This window comes from Phascolarctos cinereus, unplaced genomic scaffold (genome assembly GCF_003287225.1).
Source record: "Phascolarctos cinereus isolate Bilbo 61053 unplaced genomic scaffold, phaCin_HiC Scaffold_7;HRSCAF=346, whole genome shotgun sequence".
Lineage (NCBI taxonomy): Eukaryota > Metazoa > Chordata > Mammalia > Diprotodontia > Phascolarctidae > Phascolarctos > Phascolarctos cinereus.
Window position 1 is genome coordinate 194962364 of NW_027556180.1, and position 17128 is coordinate 194979491.

General features: G+C 35.0%; 1 protein-coding gene across 2 annotated transcripts in view; it reads left to right on the forward strand.

Annotated features, from left to right (window-relative positions):
- CADM2 (cell adhesion molecule 2) overlaps nt 1-17128 on the forward strand; it is a 1332213-nt gene that overhangs the window by 1152429 nt on the left and 162656 nt on the right. For both annotated transcript variants that reach the window (XM_020970708.2, XM_020970710.2), the window contains exon 6: nt 11600-11770. In XM_020970708.2, coding sequence (XP_020826367.1) covers nt 11600-11770 — 171 coding nt within the window. The remainder of the gene's footprint in view (nt 1-11599; nt 11771-17128) is intronic.

The window sequence follows — 17128 nt, forward strand, 5'->3', positions numbered from 1 at the left end:
TTGAAATAATAATAATAACAAGAATAAGAGCAGCAACAACAACAACAAAGCAACCTCAAATGGCTATCATAGAATCTTTCTCTGAAGATGTCAAACTGTCATTTGGATTTGATAAGTGTAATTGTCTTATGTACAACAGTGCCTGAAGATCTTAAGCTTGAATCTGGAGATCAAATTGAAGTAATACAATTAAGTGAAACATACAATAATTCTGATATCCTTCAGGAAAGCTAAATTGAGCATAGTTATCAAGGAAGAAATTGTCAATGAATACATGAAGTGACTTAATTGCAGAAAGTCTTTAATAACCTGGCCCTTTCCTACCTTTTCTACTCTTACTCTTCATTCCCTTCCACATGGTCTATGATCCAACAACATTGACTTTCTTTCTTTTCCTTGTGCATATTCTCCATCTCCTGACTGTTATCTTTGCACTAAATATCTCCCATGCACATAGTAAGTGACTAATAATTGCTTAATTTTGATGATGAAGAACAGTAACGTATTAAATGCATAGTGCCAGTCCTATTGTACACTTTGAGGACTATAAAATGGTCCATCACACATTTGGAAAGAATCCTAACCTTAATACATACTATATTTAAAAAAAAATAGAAAGCCCATTGTCTTAGGATAGCTGTAGAATAATTAATACTTTCTTGACATAAAGGAAGAAGAGGTTTGATAGAAATTCTCAGAGTACATGATAAATAGGTAAAAAACCCTACAGAAATATTTTAGAACAAGTAAATATAACTTTAGTATGTATAAATAAGACTGAAGACAGGAACATTCTTTTTTTTCCCATCAAATGGAACCAGAAATAGAGCTTATTTAGTGGCTAAGGTGGAGTTATTATGACTCTAGTGGAAGCCTATAAAATGGTTAAGATACAAAAGTGGGATCCAAAAGTTTCTATGCTCAACATCCATCAACCAACAAAAGAGCATTGAACAAATATCTCTAATATCCCCTTCTTGCCACCACCTCATCACCTCTCATTTTCTCATTGATCTTTCTGCCTCAGGTTTCTCCTTCCTTCCCCTCCCACCAAAATCTCATTCTCTCTGTTCCTCAAACATAACACTCTAGCTTCCATGCCTTTGCACTGCTGGTCACTGCCTTTGCAATGTGGGTGTGGCATGCTCTCCTTCTTCACTACCAAGGCAGAGAATCCCTCTCTTCCAAGTGGGGCTCAAACAACACTGATTAACTCTGATTTGTTTATGTAAGTAGGAGGGTTTTTATCATGGTAATTAAAGAAATTATAGAAGGTTGTCATTAAGAAACCTGGACTTCATGATCAATGACAATTATAAAAGATAACTATAAAAAAAGTATAGCACTATCACAGATTGCAAAAATCTAGACCCTACTGAATACATAGAAAGACAAGACCTAGTGGCTAGAAATACACATCAGAATCTCACTATCTTTCATGTACTGATAGAACACAAATCTCTATACTACAAATACAGGCCTCCACATATTCTTGAGACCTCAACCAAGAAACTACAATACATTCAGAGCATTACGTTTTTTTGAGGGGAAATATATATGTAGCTGAGCACAGATGCCTGCAAGATCCACAACCAAAAAACAATGTCTCAGTCTTTACCCTGGGTCAATAATCTCTCCAGTAAGGAGGTGAGTAGCAGGTTTCATTATGAGTCCTCTGCAATCATTGTTTGCCATTGTACTGATCAAAGTTTTTCATTTTTTCATACTTAATGGGGTGAAGTGATTTGCCTAGGGTCACACAGCTAGTAAGTCACTTATTTGTTTTTACAAAATTGCTCTTGTTTATATTATTCTCCTGCTCCTTTCATTCTGCATCAGTTCACACAAGTCTTTCAAAGTGTCCCTAAAACTATCCCCTCTATCAATTCTTATAGCACAATAGTATTTTCTCATATTCATATACCTTAATTTGTTCAGCCATTAATCAATTGGTGGGCATTCCTTTAGTTTCCAGAGAATATTTTCATTGAGTCTACAGAAGATCAACTTACATCTTATTATTTTATTCAACTACAAAAAAGCATTTATTTTATCTCACTTCACAGTAATAATAGCTAGCATTCACACAACACTTTGAGATTTGCAAGCTGTTTTATAAATATTAAGTCATTTAATCACAAAACTACTCTGAGAGAGAGGTGCTATTATTATCCTCATTTAACAGATCAGGAAACTGACTCAGCAGTTAAGTGACTTACCTAGAGTCACATAGGTAGTAAATGTCTGAGACTGAATTTGAACTCAGGACCTCCTAACTCTTAAATTCAGCACCTTGTCCATTGTACTGATGAGGCGTACATGCTAGGGGTGCTGGGAACCCGAAATCACAACATGGCGAATCCTGCCCGAATGAATTCGACGTTAAGTCTTCTTTCAGCCAAAGACAAGTTTGGTTTTTTTTTAATTAGAGATAAACCATACAGGCCAGACTCTTAAGGAATCTGAACATAAGTGATGCCAACAAAAGGAGCAGGCATGAGGAAATCTCAGTGTTTAAATGGGGGCCAGGGTGGATCTTATATACACTCAAGTAATTTTGGGCGATCAGAGGAGGGGCTGGGGAGAGGATCTGGGTGACTGTGGGAGGAGTTTAGGGAGAATGGGAGTGTCTGGATGGGGTCATCTGGTAATAGACAGTGAAGGGCTAGACTTTAATAGGGTAACAAAGAACTGGAAGAAAGAAGTTGAATGTGGTCTGGATAAGATCACAGGTGGGAAATATCAAAGACGAAAGACTAGGCTTCATTAGGGTTTCAAAGGGAGATAGGGCCTAAGAGATAAGAAAGCCCCTCCATTAGAATAAGAATAAGAGATGAGGAAAAGTTGGTTGAGTGGAGTTTGAGACCAGAGTGAGGTCAAAGAAAGTTTAAGGGTTTTCTGGGGCCTGTAAACGAATGGGACCAAAATTCTTTTTGGTGCAAGGGGCAAAGGTCTCAGCTTGGGCCCATACCCCATCAGTACCACATAATAGTCCAGATAACATTAAATATAAAAGAAGAATAGCAGAATAATATAAGCACCAAGATAAGTATGAGAGAATGACAACAATTCAATAATATTTATATTTTGGCTTTCATACATTTATATTTCTGCTCATTTATATTTTGTTTGAAGACTTACAAAGCATTTGAGCAAATACCTCCTAAAATACTCTACCAAAAGTTGTAGAAATAATGAAAGACATAGTATATATAAAGTGCTTTGTAAACTTTAAAACACTATATAAATGTACATGGGTGTATTGTTTTTCTTTCTCACCCCCTCAAACACTGTCAGTGAATATTTATTTATTAAGTGCTTCTACAAATCAGGCACTATGCTAAGCATTAGGGATTCAAAGAAAGTCAAAAGACAGCTGTCAAGGAGCTGGCCTGAGTAAGAGGAAAAAGTGGATTGAAACTGCTAGTAAAGCAGAAAAAAAAAAACATGTTTTTAATGCTATTGACAAGTAAAAGAATTTTTACCTTAGGATATCATAAGATTTTCTGGAGAGTAAAATGGTCCACTCACTAGAAGGCTATTTTGGTCTTCCATTCAATAATCATTTAAAAAAAAAAAGGCAGAGAGAACCAACATGATATAGTAGAAAGACCAAAGGATTTGGCCTCAAGAAGTCCTGAAAGTCTTGTTTTTGACAAAAATTTTGTGACTTAACCACTTTGTCCATCATTTTCTTAGTCTATAAAATGAGGATTGTAATGCTTACATTAATTATTTCACACTGTTGTGAGCAAAACATTTTTTTAAGCTAGAAGCATAGTTTAAATATGAATTATCATTGTTAGCTTACAACACTGTGGAGGTCAAACAAATACAATCTTCATCATTCTTTCCCTTGCCCTAACCCCACCAAATAAGAACAGCAAATTAACAAAACAAAACAAAAAAACAAGCTGAGATCTGCGGCTTCTTCAAATAAAGTCAATTCCTTTTATCTCCTGGACCAGAACTTTTTAAATCTATGCTTCTGTTTGTATCTGTCTTTGAATATAGCTACACTTGCCATCCCATACAATAATTGATGTTCATAGTGTTGACTCTAAGGCATCAAATAAAAAAAAATCAACCTATTATGTTTTAGTAAGGCAAAGATATGTGTAATAGATTTTTAACAAAAATTTCCTATGAAAATAGTTGTGATGAAAAATGTTTCAGCATTTAATGGATAATTTTCAACTCACTAGAATATATTTTATGTAGAAAAACAGTCACCTGCAGGAATGTGCAGGGCCCAGGCCTAACACTGTAAAGTTTTCTATACTTTCTTACTCCTACATGCCTGGAATTGGTCAGTGTTTTAATTTAGGTGGAATTTAATTTAGTTAAAATAAATATTGTGGGCATACTTAAATGACATCAAATGGGGGAGAAAATGGCAGAATATATTGCTTGAGAGATGTGGGTAGAAGTAGAGAATAGGATATGAACAGATTGGGTGGTCTTATGGTAGTTCCAGTCACCTAATCCTTTCATAGTCTTGAGTTTATGGAAATATTGGATAGAAAGTGATAGCCTATATAGAACCAATGTTCAAATTTTGATAAAATATAGAAGATAGTAGAGTCTACAAAATGCAGCCTAGTCAGATTTACTTCAATTCATGACAAACTTTATATTATTTAAAATGTGGTGATTGAACATCTAAAAAAAAGTGGCAATCAGAAGGGGCCAGTAAGGCTTCATCATGAACAGGATGTGCCAAATTTAACTCCTTTCCTTCTTCGACATGGTTATTAGAGTGATAGATTAAAGTATACAGTTTCTAACACTTTTACCAAAGTATTTTGCAAAATCTCTTATGCTATTACTCTGGACACGATGAAGGACTCTGTACTAGACAACACTTTTTTCAGGTAGACCCATCCATGGTCACATGGCTATCCAATACTCACTAATGATTCCATGTCAACTTGGAAGTTGATCTCCAGGGGAGTGCAAATGTCTTTCTTTCACTCTATGCTGTTTAACATTTTCATCAATGACTTAGATAAAGACATAGATTATGTGCTTCTCAAATTTGTTGATGACAAAACTGTCAGGTATACATAACACATTGTTTGACAAACTCGGGATTCATTGGTCCAAAAATAAGAAGAAATTTAATTGGAATAAATTTAATGGTTTACATTTGGGTTTAAAAAATAAATTTGATAATTAGATAGAGGAGGTCTAGTTACACTAGATTTCAGGTTAAGAGAGGTCATGTGCTTTGCTCCTTATCACATAGGTAACAAATAGTAGAGTTGATGGGGTACGGCCCAAGACAGGCCCCCCAAAATCCCCTCCTTGAATTTTTCTTGAACTTTCTAGGGGTTGCCTGAAGCTATAGTCCTATCAACAGGCCTCTCCTTATTCCCTATGCCCAATCTCCCAATTCTTTGTTATCCTAATTGAGCTTAGTCCTCTATAGTCCTACCTCCTGGATGGCTCCCCAGCCACTTCCCACCCTTGATCCTATCTAGATCCCATTCAGCCTACCAGTCAGTCACTCCCATCAAGATCCTCCCTGGCCTCTCCTCCAGTCACCCCAGCTTCCTGGACACTCCCATCAAGATACTCCTTCTCCCAGATCCCTCTTCCAGTCACCTCAAACTACATGGTCACTCCTAGATCCCTCCCACTGTCTTTCTGTATGTAAGATCCATCTTGGCCACTATTTAGGGGCTGAGACTTCATCCTGCCCTCTCGTCTTTATGAGTGTGATAAATGTTTAGATTCCTTAAGAATCTGGCCAATATGGCTGGTCTTTAATAAACCTTGTCTTTGGTTGAAAGAAGGCTTGGGTCAAATTCATTCAGGCAGGACCTGTGTGTTGTGATTTTGGGGTGCCAGCACCCCTAAATCTCTAAACTTCAACAGAGTCAGGATTCAGATTTGAATCTAAATCTTATTATTTTCCCCCAATATTTTTATTGTAACCTCCCCCACCAAAAAGCAAACAAACAAACAAAAAATAAATAAAACTAATGTAATCTTGGAATACATTAAGCAAAACATAGTGACTAAGACAAAGGAACTAACAGACCCATCAACTCTGCCTTGGTCAGATCATACCTGCAGTATTATTTTCAGTGTGGTTGCATGTTTCAATAGCAACACTGATAAGTTGTAGAGCATTTATAGAATGGTGATTATGATGGTTAAAGGCAGCAAGATCGTGTCATAAAAGGATTACTTGAATACTTTAATTATATACATACTATGGGTTTAATGATGAGTACAATGGCTAATGATAATTCTAGGAGACCAGTGATGAAGAATGCTACTCACCCTCTGACACAAAGGTGATTGAACTGAATATGCAGAATTAAGAAATACATTTTTAGCCAAAGTGGAAATTTATTTTGCTTGAATATGTATATTTATTGCAAGGATTTCCCCTCCTCTCAGGCATAGTGGGAAGTGGAAAAATAAATGTTAATTAAAAATAAATTTAATGAAAATTAAATCTATTGATTAGAATTGGAAGCTCAATAGATGTTTATTTTGGAGTAGATAGGGTTAGGTGCATGATACCTGCCTTCAAGTATTTGAAGGCTTCTCATGCTGAAGAGGGATTAAATGTGTTTTGAATGGCACAAGAGGGTAGAGGACAGAGGCAAGAAATTAGGTAGAAGCTGCAGAGAGGCATGTTAGACCTTGATATGAGGAAAAATGTCCTAATCATTGGAGTTATCCACAAGTGTTAATGTGCTGCCTCAGGAGGTAGTATAGAACTTCATACATCTTTTGTAATCAGAAATTACTCACCCTGCTTTCAATAATGCACATATATTACTTTATATGTGTAATGAATTTCATATTGCTTGTCTTCTCAATAGGTGGGAGAGGGGCTAGAGGGATGGAGAGAATTTGGAACTGGAAAAATGTATGTATGTATGTATGTATATGTATATGTAATGCATATATGTATGTATGATATGTGTATACGTGTATACACACACACACTTTCTAAAAAGAAATTAATGGGGTGGAGGTGGGAGTATATGCAAGCAGGCCTAGAGTTAGAGCAATGGTATGTAAACATGTCTGAGAAATCTTACCCTTTTTTTTATAAAAAGAATTATGATTCAGAAATAACTTTACTTAAGAATCATCAACATTGTGTTTTCTATTAAACTTGAATTTACTGAATGAGAAAATTCACACATATACATGTATATATGTATAAGTATATATGCATATATGTATATATCTATAAACATACAAGAAGTTTCAATATATATTTTATATTAATACTCATTTAACAGCTATTTTTATACCCTGTCAATCTTGTAATCTTGCATATAGCAGATTTGCAAAATTACCAGCAGGGTTCAAAAGTATAGCCTATGCCCATGTAACAGAATGAAAAATAGAATATAGCGGAAAGGGGCTTGGATTCAGAAGACCTGAGTTTGAGTGCCTATTCTGTCATTTACTAGCAGTTAATGACCTTCCCTAAATCACTTCATCTTTCAGAGCCTGTATGACTTAGTTGTGATTCTCAAGATACTCTTTTTTCACTGCCTTCTTTAGAGTCAAGTGAAATTAATCTTCTCCAGGACATGTTCTTTCCTCCTTTATATCTCTTGATTTTCTTTCATAGTATTCCTCATGCTTCTTAGATTTGGCTAATTCTTTCCTTTTTTTCAAAAATCTTGGGGGAGGGTCAGCTAGGTGGCACAGTGGATTGAGCACCGGCCTGGAATCAAGAGGACCTGAGTTCAAATCAGGCCTCAGACACATAACACTTACTAGCTGTGTGACCCTGGGCAAGTCAATAACCCCCCCACAAGAAAAATCTTAAAAAAAAAATCTACATTTAGTAAACAAAGCTGTGTCCAAACAATATTATCAAGTAAGTGTTTTTTGTTGTTGGTTGCCCCCATCCCCCTTTTTTTTTATTGCTACCTCTCTAGGGATCCCTACTAAAGTATCTCAACAAGGACTTTCCCCATTTAGATACAAGCACTTGACTTAGAGTTTCCTGGTTCCCTCCTCTATTCTCCTCATTAAAATGTTTTTGTCCTGTGTTCTAATCCTCTCCAGCGTCTGCTGGGGAAATGACAAATTAATATTGCCTAATATGATAGCAGGATACTCTATTAGTTCCTCCCAGGGGGGAAAAAATGCATTTTAACCACACATTTTATGTAGACAATGGCTTAACACCAAAGAAAAAAACTGAAGAATTTTGGCCAGACCTTAAAGTTTTCTTCAGAAATAGAGGATTACCTATATTATTTGCTACATACCAGTGTCAATCTTTTGTGAAAATGATATCCTAAGTTCTAGAGTCAAATATTATTCTTCCTTTTTTGTTGTGTATACATTTCTGGTCTAGTGTTATTAATGATAACAATAATTAATACAAGTAATTGTTTAATACTTTAAAAGCAAATAGTATTTCAATTAGTTTTTCTTTCAAATAAATTCATTGTATGATTACATATTATTTTCAACCACCCTATTATGGATCTTTTATTAAACAGCTTATAGCAGATTGTATATGTTTGGTTAAACTTAAGCTAAATGCCACATTCTTAAAGCAAATATGTAAGAAAACAGATATGTTGATTTGTAGTTCACATAAACACAGCATTTGTTAAAAATGAACAGTAAGAATAAATTTTCATAATAATTTATCATACATTTCTTAAAAATATAGCCTTCTGGTCAGAGTATGTGGTATACTTCTGGAATTCTTTTTACCCAGAGATGCTGAAGCTACTGGATTTCTTGGGACAGAGAATTTTGAGTTACAATGGGCCAAGCCAATTGGGTATCTATATTAAGTTCAGCATTGAACCCCAGGAAACAAGTATCACTGTTGAGGCTTAGGGGCGCTGGCACCCCAAAATCATGACATGAAGGTCCAGCCCTAATGAATTTGACCCAAGCCTTCTTTTAGCCAAAGACAAAGTTTATTAAAGATCAACCATATTGGACAGACTCTTAATGAATCTAAACATTTGTGACACTCATAGAGATGAGAGGGCGTGAGGAAATCTCAGCCCCTACATGGTGGCCAGGATGGATCTTATATACAAAAAGACTGTGGGAGGGATCTAGGAGTGGCCAAGTAGTTTGAGGTGACTGGAGGAGGGGTCTGGGAGAAGGAGTATCTTGATGGGAGTGTCCAGGAAGCTGGGGTGACTGGAGGAGAGGACCAGGGAGGATCTTGATGGGAGTGACTGGGAGGCTGAATGGGATCTAGAATATAGGATCAAGGGTGGGAAGTGGCTGGTGAGCCATCCAGGAGGTAAGACTATAGAGGGCTAGGCTCAATTAGGATAACAAAGAATTGGGAGAGTGGGCATAGGAGATAAGGAAAGGCCAGTTGATGGGACTATAGCCTCAGGCAACCACTAGAAAGTTCAAGGAAAATTCAGGGAGGGACTTTTTGGGGGCTTGTCTTGGCCCATACCCCATCATCACCAGGTCATCTAAAGGGGAGCAAATCGGGCAAAGTTGGAAATGAAGCAGGTCAAAACTCTTGTGCAACCCTGACAGGAACTCCTTAACTTCCTACCTGGATGAAATAGAGAGACCAAATAGAAAGATGGATAGAAGGAAGGAGGGAGTGAAAGTGGAAAACATAACCTTCCAAATGCAAAATGTTTTGCTAGGAGACAATATTTTCTCTTTGCTGTGTTTTTAAATCTGGAAAAAGAAAACAAAACAATACTAATAAAAAGGAAATAAATGAATTGTTAGAGGTTTTTTTTTCCTTTCTTTGGAATGATACTGACAAATTGGGAAATTCTGAAGAAACTAGTAGATTTTTATATTAGCAAAGAACTAAATCAATATTTTACCTTAGCAGAAATTAGAACTTTGTTTTTTTGTTGTTATAGCAGCAAAGCAGAATTTAATTTGAGGATCCTGAAATCTAAGGAACTGAATTAGACCAGCAGAAATAAGGATGCTATAATGATACATGTTTACAAGCCAATGGAGAGAAAAAAATCCTAAACCGCATGTAGTTTATTCAAAACTAAAAAGCAGAACTCTGATAGAAGCTAGGTCTAAGTTTTTATGTTCTTTCAGAAGTCCCCCCCCATCTCATAAGATATACTATTTTAATAAGAAACAGCTGAGGAGATATGTCTTTTTTTTTTAATAATGCAACACTTATTTAAGCAAAACTGATATCTAATGTATAATTATGAACACACAAATGTACACACCCAATTTGAAAGGCAAGTATGACCTCATCTGTTTATTCTTCTGCTGAAATTTATTTTAAAGATCTTTATTATGACAAATCAATATGACAAGGTTGTTCTTTTGCTGAAATAAACAAAAATCAATGAGCCATATAAATAGCTATTTGCTGAATAATACATATCCAATATTTCTTTAAAGGTAACCTAGAAAAAGAAATGTATCTTTGAATTGTAACTTCCTCCAGTCCTCTACCTAAACTATTATAGGACAGCAGTCCTATTATGGCATTTGTTTAAAAAATATATGTAATAAAGATTTAAACAAGATCTTACATGAAATTTATTTTTAAAAATGCAAAGGGAAAGGAATGAGAAGAATGATAGAGAGATGTAGAGAATATAAGTAAAGTAGATGCACTTTTCAAATTAATTTGAGGTATTGTTATAATGAATACTTTAGCCATAGCTTATCGATTCCTTCTCTGATCTATTAAAATTCCCAAATACTTATGAACTACTTCAGGACTAAGGATTTCTAGAATAAATGAAAACAGTATTAAAAATATTTATGCAAAGAAACAAATCTTAGTTGTACCTTTCAATGCATTAATGATGAACAATTATTCCAAATGGGTAACAGAATTCTTTTTTTCCTTTTTTTAATCTAACATTGTGCTTTTCTAGCATAGGTGTATCTTAGAACCCATAAGGATCAATAAAAGTTTGTATATCCTTATTCATATTGAAATGAGTTCCTCAAGAATTGAATAGCATTTTATCTGAAAGTAGAGTTCACTGAATAGACACATTTGAATATTCAAAATGCTCAGGTCATCCTACTCCCTCCTTTGGTAGCCAAAGATGACAAGTCTCTTATCTTGCACATTCTCCAGAAATATGTTGGCTCACTTCATGTTATTCATGTTTAAATCATAGTTCAACAATTTTGTGCTTTCTTTTGTACATTTATAAAACCTTCTCCTACAAACAGATAAATATGAATAATCTCCCCCACCCCATATTGTATTATTGTGATTAGAATAAGAAAGCATTCCTTTTGGTGAAACTGCTAATTCTAAGGAAAGGTAGAAAGAAGTCTACATTTCCCAAAAGATCTGCAGAGAAAGCATGTTATTTATTTGTAATCAAGATCATTTGGAGATTGTAGGAAAGAGAATGTTATGTTGTTAATCTTTCCCTTTATTTCATTTTTAAATTGCTGTATTTAAATCTATTTTAGTAAATGGTTGTATTTTTCCTTTTTAGTCTGAAATGGATAGAATGTTGAATCAGCAAACAATTGGTCTTTAAAAAACCTATAAAGATGGAGGAAAGCAAATTTCATAAAATTGTTCAATTTAATGTGATCTGTTAATATTTTGAAAGAAAAACTCAACAGTGTTGTAAATGATATGTTTTGTTTTCAGATGTCAAATACTTAAAAGAAGAGGATGCAAATCGCAAGACATTCACTGTCAGCAGTACACTTGATTTCCGAGTAGATCGAAATGATGATGGCGTGAAAGTAATTTGCAGGGTAGACCATGAATCTCTAAATTCCACACCTCAGGTAGCAATGCAGGTCCTTGAAATACACTGTAAGTAAACAATTTTCCCCTAAACTCGTGCATTAAATCTTTTCTTTTACCTTTTAAATCAAAGTCAAGTTGTTCACCTTATAGCAGAACTCAGATCAATTAAATGAAACCTGTATTGAGACAGAAGGAATTCTTATCTGAATTTCATTATTGACAATAAAGTAAACAAAGAAACAAACAAACAAAAACTTGGTAAAGTTAAATGACTGCTGTTTTCAAATATTTTGTTGATTGCCAAAAAAAAACCCCTTTTTTTGTGAAGAACTAGGTGAAAATATTAGCAGGCTTCAACAAAACATTGACAATTGAACCCTACATAGTATAGCAATGCTCACAGTAAATGTAACCCTCCATTTGAAATTTCTTAAAAAAAATAGGACTTTACTACGTTCAGTATATGACAAAATAAATAGCAAAGATAACCTAAGAATAGAGCTGGTGATTGGGAATTCTAATTTCTAAACTGAATTCTAAGTCCTTCCTAGGCTTTTAAGGGGTGACCATTATGTAATCTTAGGTCGTTTTTACATTCCCTGTAGATATTACCTTGTTTTTATTATAGTGATAAAAGGTTGAAAGTGCTTTATATCCTGAAAAGTCAAATGCAAAACTTATTTCCCATATGTATTTTATGCATATAACTCTCTATGTACATCCAAATGTCCTATTTGAGATTTGACCTTCTCCAAATCTATGTTGTCCTTTGCTTGTGTCTGAACCATCTATCTATTTAATGCAGTCTTTATCCATTGTAGCACAAAGGCCCCCTCAGAAGGCTTATTTATTGTCAAACTGACAGATTTCATAACCAAAGCTTAAATTGGTCAGTAGGGGCTAGCCTTGTCTTCCTATATGACCTTAGCATCAGAGATAAATCTAGTGAATTGTTTCATATGACATTTCATTGTTTAGTCTGTGAATGGTGCAAGATAATTATGTAACACTTTGTTAACTTAAGGTAAGTTCCCTCTAATAAATCATAACCTTTTTATTTTTAATTGCCTTGGTTTTTTTTTTAGTTATTTTAATTTCATGATTTTTCATTTCCTCATTTTATCAAGTAGTTCTCTAAAAGCACTGGCATATAATTTCATATTATATTGAATGAAGGGCATCAGAATTCCTTTACTTGAACTTTCTTACCTTATAGGCAAAGCTAATAAGAAAAATTAAAATAAAGTTAAATGATTACATGAAATTCAAATTTCAACCTAAAATCGAAAGAAAATCAAGATAATTTGATTATACAGATTCCAGAAGGAAGCTAAGGCACAGGGAGTATTCTTAGCTGTGTAATTGCCTTTTTAGTTTGCCAGATTTTGCAAGTAAACAGCTTATTCATCAAATAGGTGTTACTAAGCTGTACTGAAGCATGATGAATTATTAAGGGTTGGTCACTTTTTTTTGAAAGTTTGAAGATAATAGATATAGTTATAGAGATGCATATATACATAGATACATATGTATAAACACATGCACAACCATACACATATGTATACACACATAGCAGACCATATTACAGAAAATTACAGACAATTACAGAAAAAAAATCTTTTAGTAAGTATCTGTCTGGAAGGCAGAGAATAAAAAATCTATTTAATTTCTTTTTCGTAGCATCTAGCACACCACCATGCATGATTGATTAAAATTATTTTATGATTATGTTGGTTGTCCCTCTAAGGTACAGAGTTTACCATTGTGTTAGTGGGGGCAATTTTAGCAGCTGGCCTCAGAACCATAGTAAAGCAGGTTTCAGTTACATTTAGGTGGGGCCTTAAAACATCCCTGAGGATGAAAAATAACACAGATTATCATGAGGTTTTTTTCCCTTTTTTTTTTTTAAATCTGGAAGGATAAATCCTGTCTCCACATAGGGCCTAAGCTAGCCCCCAGGATGGTTGTGTGTATCCCACAAAAACTCCTAGATTTTATTACTGAGATCTCCTCAAGCTCCATGAGTATGTAAAATAATATAACAAAGATACATTTGTAGAACTCCCCTTAGACCTATCCCATGTACCATTAACCTTATTTTAGGGATAAGGTAGCGAAGGCTCTAGGAGGTGAAATAATTTACTCTTGCTCCCACAGAAAGTAAGCAACCACTCTGTCCAGGAGATAGCATTGCCTCTCAATAGATTTGCTTCTATTTGTTAAGAGGAAGGACTTCTTACTTTGTATTCCAGCTAATGTCCTGTAAGGTGTGAGAGAGGGTCAGAGAGAGAAAAGAGGCTTTAAGAAGGAGAGGTGAAATAGAAAATAGGAGGGAAGCCCATCACAGTTTCAAAATCTCCTGGCTTAGACAAAGGATGGAAAACGTATACTTACAAGGCAGAATATATGTAAGGTAGAACCAAGGAACCACACCTTTAGCAAATAAAACTAAACAAAACACCCTTCTTCCCATCTTCAATACATTTTTCCTAGGGTTGGTATGACATAAGTTACAACAATGTAGAATAGCATAGAGATACATCTTAAGTAATACCAGGGAATCACCAAAATCAATCAAGAAATCAATCATCAGGCATTTATTTAAGTGCCCACTTTGTGCCAAATCTATGCTAGGCACTGGAGTCACAAATACAATGAATGAAACCATCCCTACTAACAAGGAGCTTATGCTCTAACCGAGAAGACAAAAAGTACATATATATGTATGTACAGAATAAATATAAAAATAGTGCAAAGTAGCTGAATACAAAGGAATTTCTAAGAGAGGTCAGTAGCAGCTGGAGGCTTCAGGAAAGGAATCATGTAGATGTTGGTGCTTGAAATGCTTCTTGAAGGAAGAGATTTTAGGAGTCTGAGGTGAGGAGGAAGTCAGGGCCAAATAGATTCACGAGTGAATTCTGCTGAACATATAAAGAACAATTGATTCCAATACTACATAAACTATCCAAAAAAATAGGCAAAGGAGTCCTACTGAATTGCTTTTTGGTTTTCAAATCATTTTGAAGGACATTGGCATGTCATGAGGGAGGAATGGAGAAAAGGCCATTTTGGCTGGATCAATAAATGTGGAAGGAGACATAATGTCCAATGAGTCCCCCAAAAAGGGTGAAACTAGGTTGTGAAGGACCTTAAAAGTCATACGAATAAGTTATAGTTGATTCTAAAAGTAATAGGAAACCACTGGAATTTATTGAGAATAGAGAAATGATGTGGGCAGATGTGTACTTAAGTAAAATCACTGGCAGCAGTAATTTAACAATAACTACAACAGTATTGATAGCCCTTCATAACCTGGACCCTCCTACCTTTCCTGTCTTCTTACACCTTACTCCCCAACAGGAATTCTTTGACCCAGGGACACAGGCCTTCTTCTTGTTCCAGGAACAAGACACTCCCATCTCCTGGCTCTGGATATTTTCTCTGTCTGTCCTCTATGCCTGGAATCTTCTCCCTCCTCAGCACCACCTAGAAGTCCCAACTAAAATTCCATCTACAGGAAGTCTTTCCCAACGCCTCCTAACTCCAGCACCTCCCTGTCAATATATATATGTGTGTGTATATATATTTAAATTTAGCACACATACACCTAGTTTGTACATATTTGTTTGCTTTTTCTTCCTCTGGTATTCCATTATAATGTGAGCCTCTTGATGGCAGGAAGATCTTTTGTTTCTTTTTGTATCCTCATCAATTAACATGGTACCTAGCACATAGTAGGTACTTAATAAATGTTGATTGACTGAATAAAGACAGCACTTTACATTTTTCAAAGCATCATCACAACAATCTTGGGAGGCAGGTGATATTCTCATTCTCATTTTATAGATAAGGAAATGGAGTCAAATAAAGGTTAAGTGACTTGCCAAAGGCCACACAGCTTATAAATGTCTAAGTCTGGATTTGAACTTAAATCTTTCTGACTCCAGACCAAGCGCCTCCTCTAGCTGCCTCTAGTCAGAGATTAGGGTGAAGAGAGACTTGAGACCAGGAGACCAGTTAGTAGCCTATTGCAATAATCTGGTACGAGGTGATATTAGAGACAACTATTAAGTATGGAAATGTAGGATTATCATTATGTTAAGCTCTGCATGAGAAACCCTTTATGTAGAGTTCATGGTTCCTAATGAGGGATTTCTAGCCTGAAGTGCCCATGGTGGTGGTGTTTTATTTGTTTTTGTTAAAATATGCAATGATATTGCTATTTATAAAAAAGTTTCTGATATGTACTTCTTAAAAAGTATTATATTATTTAAGGACAATACATGAGTCAGTAAGTATAGTATATGGGGGATCTTTGAAGCTAGGAAGACCTATGTTCAGGTCACATGCCAGCTGTGTGACCCCGGGCATGGCATTTAACCTATCATTGCTTTGGAAAACTTTGGTGACATTTTACAGACGTGGTGACAACCTTTATTTATAGATGAAGTTTTCCTAACTGGAATTTCCCTATACCAATCAAAACCCATATCCCAACCCTAACCATGTCTACATAAAAACAATGCTAGTAAATTATTAGCAAATTGCAGAGATTATCTTTAATATATTTAATATGCATTGTTCTTTTTTAATTTAAGTCGTTCTTGAGTTGTGTCCAACTTTTTATGACCCCATTTAGGGTTTTCTTGACAAAGATACTGGAGTGGTTTGCCATTTCCTTCTCCAACCCATTTTATACATGAGGAAATTGAGGTAAACAGGTTTAAGTGACTCCCCCAGGTTACACAGCCAGGAAGTGTCCAAGGCCACTTACTTCTCATGATCTTCCCATAAAGATTAGTCTTTCTAACTTCGGGGTGGGTACTCTATCCACTATGCCTGTCCTTTTACCTTTAATTTAATGCAGCCCTTTCATCACAAATCATAGGAATATGTAAAAAAAAAGTCCCAGCAATGTTCAGTACATCTAAATAACCTATTTGGGAAATGTCTAATTCATTTTACTGATTTACATAGGTCCTTTAGAAGTAATATAACTTTTTTTACTTGTCTGATTTCATATTTTTAGTGGAACAGATTGTATGAGTCAGTTTTTATTTAATTCTCAGCAGGAATACTGTATCAGCACTAACAGAAGGAATCATGTAGAAAACACAGGGAATAAAACAATTAAGTGTAACTACAATTTCTTTTTCCACCAATTACACAGATAATAATTACATAAACCAAGTCAAATATTTTTTAAAGAGTAAAATGAAGGGAAGTTTGGAAAATGTTTAGTCTAATGAAACCATTCTGAGAAATTTTGCATGCTGTGCCTTAGAAAAATAATAATAAAAACCAAAAACATTATTTGAGAAACTGGTCTAAAATTAATACATAGAATGATATATGTTACTAGATCATTTATTATTTCTTTAGGTCACAATGAATTTAAATTATGAATCATTTAAATGCTTAGAT